General features: G+C 40.6%; 1 protein-coding gene across 6 annotated transcripts in view; it reads right to left on the bottom strand.

Moving 5' to 3' along the window:
- Positions 1-12,056, bottom strand: part of KIF23 (kinesin family member 23) — a 34,556-nt gene extending 22,500 nt beyond the window's left edge. For 3 of the 6 annotated variants that reach the window (XM_050796274.1, XM_050796276.1, XM_050796278.1), the window contains exons 1-8: positions 11,826-12,004; positions 10,205-10,274; positions 8,668-8,796; positions 4,406-4,511; positions 4,026-4,162; positions 3,725-3,834; positions 2,828-2,998; positions 5-117 (exon numbers count right to left, since the gene is read on the bottom strand). In XM_050796274.1, coding sequence (XP_050652231.1) covers positions 5-117; positions 2,828-2,998; positions 3,725-3,834; positions 4,026-4,162; positions 4,406-4,511; positions 8,668-8,796; positions 10,205-10,274; positions 11,826-11,836 — 847 coding nt within the window. In that variant the 5' untranslated portion in view covers positions 11,837-12,004. Of the gene's footprint in view, positions 1-4; positions 118-851; positions 894-2,827; positions 2,999-3,724; positions 3,835-4,025; positions 4,163-4,405; positions 4,512-8,667; positions 8,797-10,204; positions 10,275-11,825 lie in introns of all 6 variants that reach the window. The other 3 variants (XM_050796275.1, XM_050796277.1, XM_050796273.1) reach the window with 2 other exon arrangements.

The following is a 12,056-nucleotide window of genomic DNA, read 5'->3' as shown; positions in this document are numbered from 1 at the left end:
TAACCTCTCCAGAAAACTTCAAAAGCCTCCTCAGTAGATTTCACTTCAACTTCTGTACATCCTGCAACATACATGTTATGGTTCTTATCTTCACGAAGTAATTTAGATTGTGGAGGTCTATGGGAAAGAAAAAAAGATTAGTTTCCTAAATTATGAGATGCCAGTACCTTCATTTAAGACTAGGACTAAAATGCCAAGTGACATGACGTTACTCTTCTAATGAAAATTATATATATTTTATAATAAGTATATAATGTATAATACTCCAGAGAAATATTAAACTTAGATAAGATTGTAAAGCTAAATAGTCAAGATTAGTTACATAACAAGATAACAGAAACCAATTTTGTTTTAAAAGCTTTGCTCTAATTTACTCTAAGAAAGCACATGAAATAATACTTACTAAACAATTTAGAGACCAAAGTAGTATTACAGCAACATCACATGCACAGGTTAAGCACCAAAATCTAGTATTTTCCTAATTTTAAAAGACTAGCAGATAGGACCGGTTCTGACCTCCTCTGCAACAGCAGAAAACAAATTCAGAAAGAGTTTGGTATATACCAGGAGTGGCAATCCTTCCAAAGTGGCTTATGAAGTTTTAGTCTGTATGACAAGATGAAGGTGGCTACCTGTTTGCTCTTAGTTTTGTGAATGGTGAGGGTAGAGACATTTACCAGCCACCATCACTGATAGTCAATAGCAGATCTGTCAGGAAGCAAGGAGGGCTTAGAGAAAGCAGCCAGCCCAGTGACAATGGAAAATAATCTACATGCAAACATGCCATGGAATGCCAACCATAGTATAACTGCACCCTTCTCCTTAAGAAAAGAGCCAACACCATCACATACACAAAATCTGTGTTCCTCATGGGTGTGCTGCAACTGTTCCACCTACCAAAGGAATAAGGTAGAAGTTACTGTTTCTACAGCAGCCATCTCACACCAACATGTTCAGTCCAGACTACGTGACATTCACAATGAGTCATATCTTAAAAACCCTCCACTTGTAACAGTTTTTCATTGTATTAAAAACTACTAAAAGTTAACTAGCTTAAAAAAGCAGGTCTAACACCAACCTAACAAATTAAATCTGAATTCACTGCCAAACAAGCACCCTTGTATGTTCATTCAAGGAGTTACCCAAAAAGGTTACAAAGCACACAAGGTATTTTTGTCAATCTTCTTTTGTATAACTAAATAAAGCCAAGATATGATCCTTTGAAAATAATCTCATTTAGAACAAACAAAAACTTGGCACGTGGGCATACATGAAAATGGATATACTCAAGATTAGAGTCAAGACAATTGACACTTTAAAACAAATGGGAAAGTAATTAGTTTGATATCAAAAGTAATTGTCAGGCCGGGCATGGTGGCTCACACTTGTAATCCCAGCACTTTGGGAGGCCAAGGTGGGAGGACTGCTTGAGGCCAGGAGTTTGAGACCACCCTAGGCAACATAGTGAGACCTCTATCACTCCTATCTCTACAAGAAATTAGAAAATTAGCCAGGCATGGTGGCTTGTGCTTGTAGTTCCAGCTACTTAGGAGGCTAAAGTGGGAGGATCACCTGAACCCAGGAGGTTGGCTGCAGTGAGCTGATACGGCAGAGCAAAACCCTGTCTCAAAAAAAAGTAAAAAGTAACTGTCTCACAAGGTCTTAACTCTCACATGTATTGCTCCACAACCTATCCCAAGTATTTTTACTATTACCAACATTCCAAGGGTAAATAAAGTTCTCACTTGAGGAAAGGTTAAATAGAGCAAAAGAGTCTTCCTTGGCATAAACTCCTAGGATTAATAATTTTACATTTAGCTTACTTAGCCATATTGTAATTGTTTTCCCAATCAATGTGATGAAAATTCAAGGACTGTGGTGAAGATAACTGTATCAAAATGTGACTCACTAAGAACCACAGAAATACCTGTATCAAGTATGGCCTCAACCAGAGTCCACAAATTTTTCATGTAGTTAAAAGCGGATATATACTGGTATGTATTCTCAGTCTAATGATTTTCTAAATCCAGCTGTTTCTCCAATACTGTTCCATTAGATATACACACAGTTAAATATAAGACACAAGTCCTTGTATTATTTATGTTCTGAGAGGCCCTAATAAAGACAGCATTGAAGACAAGCCTTTGGCTTAAAAACAAAGCCATCAACTCAGGAACAAGATACTAATATGAAACATAAGATTCCGGGGTCAACTCTGGCACAAATGCAGATTTATCATTTGTGATGCCAAGTGGTAACCAGTCTTACGTCTCAGAAAGGCAAGACCCAAGGAAATCTAGGAGGTAGTATTTCAACTCTGGTGGAATTACAGTGCAGATATCAGTCCATATTAACGAATGATAGAAGGTATGTAATTATTACTTGTACAGATAACAGCTTTAGGCTCCAGTCTATAGAAATCACCAAGACACAGGTGGTTAAAGAGGCTACAAAACTCCCTTTACTGTGTCAGGTTCTTGAAAGGTAGTCCCAGAACACATCAATAGGGACACTTCCTTATATAATTAAGATCCTTTTCAAAACAGCCCAGGGCCCAGAGTTTTCAAAAGTAATCTCTAAGATGAATATTTGGGTCCCTCTTCTCCTTAGATGCTTTAACCCACTAGTTCCCTAACACAGGTACATATCTAGTTAATGATAAACATACTCAAACACCAAACCATGTGATATACATGTGATATATCATTTCATTCTGAAAACAAATGCAAGCATTATTCTCATTCATAACTGAAGAAACTAAAGCTCCTTGAGGCAAAGTAACTTCCCCAACATTAACAGGTAAGAAGGGTCTCTCTTCACTACTTACTTGGGTTTTATGGGATCAAACGGCACCTCTTCCAATAGATCATATATGTAATTATTATATATTTCAATATAAGAGACAAATACACCATAGACACTATCTTCATCAACCTCTTCTGCTTTGCAGAATTCTTGTACAGTTATCATATCTGCAAACTCTGGATCTACTTGTCGTCTAAAAAAAAAAAGTTCAATTGTATACATTGTAAGTCCATTTTAAAAGTAAATGATCCCAGCCGGGCACAGTGGCTCACGGCTGTAATCCCAGCACTTTGGGAGGCCGAGGCAGGCAGATAACCTGAGATCAGGAGTTCGAAACCAGCCTCGCCAACCTGGTGAAACCCCATCTCTACGAAAAATACAAAAATTAGCCAGGCATGGTGGCACGTGCCTGTAATCCCAGCTACTAGGGGAGCTGAGGCAGAAGGATCGCTTGAACCTGGAAGGCAGAGGTTGCAGTGAGCCAAGATCATGCCACTGCACTCCACCCTGGGCAACAGAGTGAGACTCCATCTCAAAGAAAAAAAAAAAAGTAAATGATCCCAAGGGGAAACTAACAGATACAATAAATACCTGCAATTACAAGCAGAAATACACAAAGCAACTTTATTCATACTCACAGTTTGCCAGCAGTATCCCCACGTCCTCCCAAACACACAACAAAGGCTTTTATAACCTCTCCCAACCCACAGTGGCATCTTCTTATAACAGTGATTGAAACAAAATGTGCTCAGAGCCAAAGAGAAAACATCTGAGCAAAGAACTTAGAACATTCCTTAACTTTAAACTCACAAAAGTCAACTTCTCTATTTAATGTTCACCATTCCTCATGTCTGGGCAAACCACAGGAAAGAATCCTGTGCCCCTAAGGCCAGTGCTGCAGACAAATATAATTACTTACTTGCTAGAAGGGGTCTTTGGATTGGGCATAGCTTCTCTTTTCTGACGTTCTAATAAGGCATCAACCTCACACTGTATATCCATACTATTCCTATCATTAGATTTGAAAACCTGAAGTGGGGGCAAAAAAATCATACCACGTTTTGTAGAATTTAACTTAAATAGTAAGAAACATGCTTAAAAACTAAGGAACAGTTAAGGTTTCAAAATGAATCCAGTGCTTTGGTTCTTCTTTACTACTTCTATATCCATAGGTGTCTTAGTCCAGCAAGATAGTCACAACACAAAAGAATCATACTTACATATCGTTTAGCTTGAAATGACCCTATACTGTTAAAGATCATGTCCAAACAACGAGGAAGCAACCCTCCTTCCCCCGGAGAACCAGTCATTGTGTGAGTTTTTCCACTTCCCGTCACGCCATATGTAAAAAGAAGACCTATAGTGTAACAAGTCACAATGAGTTGTATCTTAGAAGTTCCCCACTTACAGTATTTCTTCACTGCATTAGAAAACACTAACAATTAGCCAGAGGAATCAAAAAAGGCAAGTTTAGCACCACCCTAAAAAATTAAAAATGGATTCAACGCCAAACATAAATCAAATATATAAATATCAAAAAAGTTTTATCAGAAGAGGAGAAAAAGGAAAATCCAACAAAACTCCAAGAGTCATATCATACCATTTTTGCCATGAATGAGGTCATCGACCAAGGGATTAGCCACAACATCAAAGAGTTCCTTCTGGGTGATGTGAGTGCCAAATACTTGTTTAAATGAATACTGAGTCTGTGGAGAGAGAAAAAAATGCACTAAATGGAATTCCACTATTATCTAGGCTAAAAATACATCTACTTAAACTCAAGGTGTTTATGACATTTAAGATCTAAGCATGCAAAGAAAAAATATAAATGGTCTTTACAGTTGGAACCCTTAGTTTTTTAGTTACTAAAAAGTCATGACATACCTATATTAAACCAATTATAAACTGGTAAATGTTTTCAGTCACAACTACTAAAGACAATGTAGAAAACCTTTTTTTTTTTTTTTTTTTTGAGATGGAGTTTCGCTCTTGTTGCCCAGGCTGGAGTGCAATGGCACGATCTCGGCTCGCTGCAACCTCCACCTCCTGGGTTCAAGCGATTCCCCTGCCTCAGCCTCCCGAGTAGCTGGAATTACAGGCACGCACCACCACACCTGGCTAATTTTTATATTTTTAGTAGAGACGCGTTTCACCATGTTAGTCAGGCTGGTGTCAAACTCCTGATCTTAGGTGATCCACCTGCCTCAGCCTTCCAAAGTGCTGGGATTATAGGCGTGAGCCACCGCAGCCAGCCAAAAATGTAGGAAAATCTTAAGTCCACTAATACTTCTAATGTAAGGCTGATTTTGTTTTAATTAAGTGACAAAGATCAAAAGGTATTATAATGAGTCACGGTCACAGATTTGTGGAAATCTACAAGCATTATGTCACACATGACTTTACTGTTTCCTGGTTTTTCTTTATAAAGGTGTCATTTAAAATAGCATAGCATGCGCACAGTGGCTCAAACCTATAACCCCAGCACTTTGGAAGGCTGAGGCAGGAAGATCACTTGAGGCCAGGAGTTAAGAGATCAGCCTGGGTAAGCTCATCTAATAAAAAATTTTAAAAGTAAAAACAACAACAACAACAACAACAAACCCGCAAAAAACAGTGTGCTGTGGTCACACCATTGTACGCCAGCCTAGGTAACAGAATGAGACCCTGTCTCAAAAAAGAAAAAGAAAACAGACAAATAAAATAAAATGGCATAGTAGCATAATACCACATTTTGATGTACTATACTTTAAAATCAGAATATTATCTCATCTCTGAGTTCTTACATGAAATACATTTTAAATAAATTGTGACCTTTAAGAAAGCAAGAACACTTCAATTATCAAGGCTCTCTAAATACGATTAATAAAATATCCTGTAAAAACAGCTTTAGAGTTCAAAAAGAACAAACAATCTTGGAACTGAAAGGATACACATAGGACAATACTGAGAAGATAGATGACCTCACAGTCCTCATGAATGACTCCCTCCCTTCAAGGTAAAGAAAACTGAGGCCCAAAGGTGAAACTTCTCTGAGCTCATGGAGTTAATTAGTATCAAAGCCATCGTCAGTGCAATGTTTTTGTTTTCTTTCTTTTTTTTTTTTTTTTTTGAGACAGAGTCTTGCTCTGTCACCGAGGTTGGAAGCGTAGTGGCGGGATCTCGGCTCACTGCAACCTCTGCCTCCTAGGTTCAAGCCATACTCCTGCCTCAGCCTCCCGAGCAGCTGGGATTACAGGCGCCTGCCACCACACTGGGTAACTTTTGTATTTTTAGTAGTGATGGGGTTTCGCCACATTGGCCAAGCTGGTCTCGAACTCCTGATCTCAGGTGATCCGCCTGCCTTGGCCTCCCAAAGCACTGGGATTACACGTGTAAGCCATCAAGCCAGGCCGCAATGCTCTTTTCATTATATAATGTTGCCTTCTGTCAGAAAGCAGTGATTATTTTTAATCCCCATCAAACCTTTTTATACCTACTTGATACCTTTATTTATACATACTTGAAATTTACTTAAAGAAGTAAAACTCAGTAAATCAGTGTTTAACCATATTATATCCTCAAAGACCTGCTCCTCCATAAAACCCCCCCAGACCATGCATTCTTGCTGAAGCCATATTTACTGTCTGATGAACAGAACATATAAGGTACATATTCCTTGGAAGTTTACATTATAGTAGAGGAAAGACAATAAACGGGTAAATAAATAGATTGTGGTTAAGTAATATAAAGGAGGTACACAGAGTACAGATCAGGGGAGAGGGGCTGTGGGGTGCTGTTTCTGATTGCGCAGTCTATACGACCTGAGGTGACATTTAAGCTGAAACCCAAGCATGACCCATGCTAAGGTCCAGAAAAAGTCCGGGTTAAGGCAACAGCTAACAGCCAGGATTCTGCCTTATCCAAGGAACTCAAAGGATTGGATAAATACTAAAAGATGGATGAGGGTGGAGGGTGGAGAGACAGATGGGAGGCGGATGAAGCAGGATTTTGTCTGTTTAAAGATTTTATTCCTTGAAAGGTTTTGAATAGGAAAATGATGAGATTTTATGTTTTAAAAGAACACTGTCTGCTCTGTAGAAATGGATTAGAGAAGATTTCAAGTGGAGGCAGTTGGGCTTTGGCAGTCTTGTCAATGATACCCAAAGCACACTCAGCAAACCAATGCCTGTCTGAGAACTGTTACAAGACTACTTAAATGTTTAGAAAGTTGTTTTTTCTTTGTTTGTTTTTTGAGATGGAGTTTCACTCTTGTTGCCCAGGCTGGAGTGTAATGGTGCGATCTCGGCTCACTGCAACCTCCGCCTCCCGGGTTCAAGTGATTCTTCTGTCTCAGCCTCCCGAGTAGCTGGGATTACAGGCACGCCCCACCACGCCCGGCTAATTTCTTTGTATTTTTAGTAGAGACAGGGTTTCATCATATTGGTTAGGCTGGTCTTGAAGTCCTGACCTCAGGTGATTCACAAGCCTTGGCCTCCCAAAGTGCTGGAATTACAGACATGAGTCACTGCGCCCAGCCAAATGTTTAGAAAGTTTTACAGGCATTTGACACTGCCCAATTATCAGTATTTCAGCCCGTATTCAATAGGCTCATCTCTATGAAGAGATTATGAACTAGTTCCCTGTTGTCTAACTCACACGGGCACAGTGTACAAAAGTCCCAGCTGTGATGCGTTAAAAATAAAAAAGCTACTCCTTCATTACAGTAGCACTGGTCTCAGTGGTTAATAATGGGGCTCAGACTAGGGTGGTGGCAGTGGAGATGGAAATGAAAGGACAGTTTCAAGACACATGTTGGAATATAACTGATAGGAGCTATTAATGAACTAGTTATGAGGAGGGGCAAGTAAACAGTAGGTACCAGGTTTCTGGCTTGAGCAACTGGACAGATGACAGTGCCATTCTTTGAGAAGAAAACAAGGGAGGAAGTATTTATAAAGGGAATAAGAAAAATCAAGAACTCTTTTTTGGGCATGTAAAATTTGAGATGCACATGTGACATCCAAGCAGAGATATCAAGTAAGTGGCTGAATGTTTAGAGCCAGAGAAAAGGTTTCGGCTGGAGATACAGGGAGAGCTGGAGCGGGAAACAGGGGAGTGCTGCTGACAAACAGGTTATAATGAGGATGAAGAGGTATACATCAAATTTAGCAGCAAAGAGGCCACTGGTATTCTTCTGAAGAGCAATTTCACAGGAATAGTAGGCACAAAAGAGTGAGTGATAGCTAGAAGTAGAAATGGAAGCCTGCCTGAATTAATCCTACTGCATTCCCACGGTCCCCTCATCTTTAGCACACCTAACTTTCTGTCTTATTTATATGAGAATCATTTGTTTACCATATGTCTTAAGTTATAGACTTTCTAAAGGCAAGGAGTATATCATGCTCATTTTTTTAAAATCTCCTTCCCGCCTCCAGCTATTAGCTTAGCACATTTGCTAAATGGTATTTTTGAGTTGGTTCAAAATTTTACTAAAAATAAAAACACTGCCTAGGAGATTGATGCAAGCATACAATGCCTATTATTAAATGTTACTTTAATTTCCACACATGAAGTTGTATATATAAAACTGCCTAGTACAATCATGTATCATTCCACATTAAATCATCCCTAACACATGCTCTAAAAACCAATAATACTCAGGGTAAGAAATTATCTGCTAAAAGCAATCCTCTAACTCCAGCATATCAAAGATATGTCTGTGCATCGCAGAAGTCAAAAACACTTTAGATACAGTGGTTATAATGAAGTAAATAAGTCTTTCGAAAATGTGGGCTCACAAATGAACTTTGTTACATTTAAAACTGTAAGTCATTCAGGAAACAACATATTGAGAAAAAACAACTTGGTTCAAATCAGAATTACCTCCTTATAGTCTCCATTTCGGTTGAGTCTATAGCCCTCAGGAGTATGAAGCTGAACAGTTGTGTTATTGATCACTTCTATGCAACACTCTTGATCAGGAAAGCCCAGTGGGCGCACCCTACAGTATACCTGAAGAAATAAGAAGGTGCTTAAAGAACAAAGTTTGATCTTTTGCCTGACTTTTCACTTAAGCTTCTCATTCATTCCTTCATTCATTCAACAAACATTTGTGGTCTCTCAATTTTAGAGCTCTGTATCTCCAAGAGCTATGAAAATTAAAATCTGCTACTTGAGATTGACAAATACAAACATATATTAGATACGAGAAGACTTTAAATACACACAAAATTAAAATAAATTTTGATAATAAAAATCAAATTGCAGTGTATTTACTACTATATTGTACACAAATAATAGTTATACTAATATCTCTAAAAGTCAACATGTCACACAGTGAGATTTTTAAAACTGTTAGAATTTCTTGGAAATCGATGTCAATTTAAAAACTTGTCAGCTTAACCCGACATTTAATATACAAAGACATTTTTATTTATTTATTTATTTATTTATTTATTTAGAGACAGAGTTTCATCACCCAGGCTGCAGTGCAATGGTGTGATCTTGGCTCGATGCAACCTCTTGGGTTCAAGTGATTCTCCTGCCTTGGCCTCCCGAGTAGCTGGCTATAGGCGTGTGCCACCATGCCCGGCTAATTTTTTTGTGTTTTTAGTAGAGATGGGGTTTCACCATGCTGGCCAGGCTGGTCTCGAACTCCTGACCTCAGGTGATCCACCCGCCTCAGCCTCCCAAAGTGCTGGGATTACAGGCGTGAGCCACCACACCCGGCCTACAGAGACATTTTTGAAAGCAGGGGAGGGGGCTTGAGGAAAACTCATTCAGGTGTGTGCAAAGCACCTGGTTCCCCTAAGTCAGAGCCAGCGACCCACTCCAGTGGCAGCGAGGGGTAGATTTCAAATACCTCAGAGCAAAGAACACTTTTTGTTTGCCATTTGCTGTTTTGTTTCAAAATTCTTATTCCTTTTGCCTGCTTCATTTTTCTTTCATAATTTAACATTTGCTTTTAAAAGCAAGTTCCCAAGCCAGAAACTAGTGAAGTACTTGAATCAGGAGTAGATATTAGACTGAATTAAACTCGGTCCCAAGAAGTTTGGAACTCTCCTTCATGCCGTCAGTTACTGTACGGCATGAACTGGGTTCATATGAACTCACTTCATATTCTCTGGGATGAATATGAACCCAGTTGGAGATTTTTAATTATCTAACTTGCCAAATTATAATTACAGAAGGTATGCAGTTGACAACCAAAGACTTCATTTTACTGGACTAATTAATCTTACAGAGAAAATTTCACAGCTAGAACTAGTTTTACAGAATTTAGTACATCCATTTAACTAATTGTTCTTTGATTATATTTCCACGTCTTCTTCCTTCCCTTCCAAGCACACACATAAGACAGAAAGGATTGAAGAGATAAGTTTCTTAAACACACACACATAAATTCACAGGGAGACCTTACCCCAACTGGGTCTTTAAGGTTCGTTTGGGACCCTTTTTTCACGATAGGCTTCCGGGGTGTCTTAGCTCTCCTGGTCATAGATTCAAAAAATAACAGTAACTTTTTTTTCAGTTCAACACTAATACAAAAGCCTCACCTAAAACTTACACAATCTTTCTAGGTTATCTGTAAATTATCCCTTAGCAGTTCCAAAACACTGCATCCCAAATAACATGAATAATCATAGTAGCAGAGTGTTTATGGCATGCGTAATCCAAAAGTAATTAAAATTTGCTTTAGAACACATTTTTGGTACCAAATGTACCTACTTATTCTCTGACTAGTTCTATACTTAAAATAGCTTGCATATTTTCTTGAGCAACAATTTAACAGAGGCACTACAAATTTGAAAAATCTACAAATAACTGCCCACACTTTACAGACTGACAACCGATTAACTTCAATACACTATAAAAATGCACACGAAGGAATCCATTCTTTCGACAAGATTTATGCCTGTACTTTCAAGGAACAACCAGTCATTGAATGCTCAAAACGATTACTCTTTGTCTCCAAAAAAATCTGGTCCCAAACTGCCAATTTCTTGGTTTCTTAAGTAGGGGCAATCAAAAAGTTATTTTGATTGATTTCACCGTTTCTCTAGCATCTCATCTTTTTCCCTTCACATTTACCTATAGGCTAGATATACATTTAACATATTAAAATTAAGTGAGACTATTGGCTTTGACTGTAATTTAAAAATATTTTTCAAAACATATTCTCAGATGAAACACAAGCAGATTCGTGTTGTTCAGTGCAAACACATTGTGGTGGGCTTAACTTAAACTCAACGTATACTTCTTATATATAAATTTTTTTCATCTAAAGATTTTGACTTCGGCCTCTTAATAAACAAGCGGCCTTTTGCAAACAACTCCCTAAATGGTAATAAAGCCAATCCTCTCCTTTGCACGACAAATACTTCTTTACCCAGGAACGATGCTGCGCCGAAAATATTGGCTTTGGAATGTGGGCGGGGGTTCTCTGAGGCCACAAAATACAACAGAAGTAACTGGCCTGTGTTAAGCGGATGGGCTTGGCCTCAAGGACAGGGTGCTGGGCTAAAAAAAAGCTCGCGGCGATCACCGGTGCCAGGGCTCTCCAGAAACGGAGCCCACCTAACCATTGCCCAGCACACTCGCTCGGCTCCACACGCGAGACCACCCCCGATCCGCACTCAGTCGGCCAACTGCGCTCTGGAGGCGGCGGCGGCAGCCAGCGAGGGAGAAGGGGAACTTGAGAAGGGGAAGGCTGTACCGGGGACCCGAGGAGGATAGCCCCGCTATCGGGAACCGGGTGCCGCATAAAACACCCCCGGCTTCAAGCCGACGCTTCCTGGCCTCTGGAGGCCCAGTCGGGGCGGCTGGGGGCGACGCGGCAGGGGGCTCCGCGCCCAGGCTCCCGCGGAGCGGCCACACGTGAAGGTTCCCACTTTGGGGTCGCGGCCGCAGCAGCACCGAGCGGGACGCCGTCCGCGCTGCCCGCATCCGGCCGCGGCCTGCGTGGAGACGCCTGCCCAAGCCCCGCGGCCCCGGCCCCCGTCCGCCCTCCCTCCCTCCCTGCTCGGTGGCCTGGTACTCACGCTGACTTCATGGCAACAGGCTCCACGCTGCCCAAACGCGCGCGCGGAACGGCTGGCTGGCGAAGACTGCCGGACGTTAGGACCGGCAGCAGGAACTGGGACTCCGCGGCTAAAGTGCGGTGCTCGGAGAAGCCGGCTGCGACGCTAAGAGCCCAGGTGAGCTCCCGCCTGGCGCATTTCAAACGGGCCAATCAGCGCCCGTCCGCAGGGAGCGGCAGGACCTCCGCGGAA

This window comes from Macaca thibetana, chromosome 7 (genome assembly GCF_024542745.1).
Source record: "Macaca thibetana thibetana isolate TM-01 chromosome 7, ASM2454274v1, whole genome shotgun sequence".
NCBI lineage: Eukaryota > Metazoa > Chordata > Mammalia > Primates > Cercopithecidae > Macaca > Macaca thibetana.
This window is presented reverse-complemented; position numbering and strand designations above follow the sequence as displayed.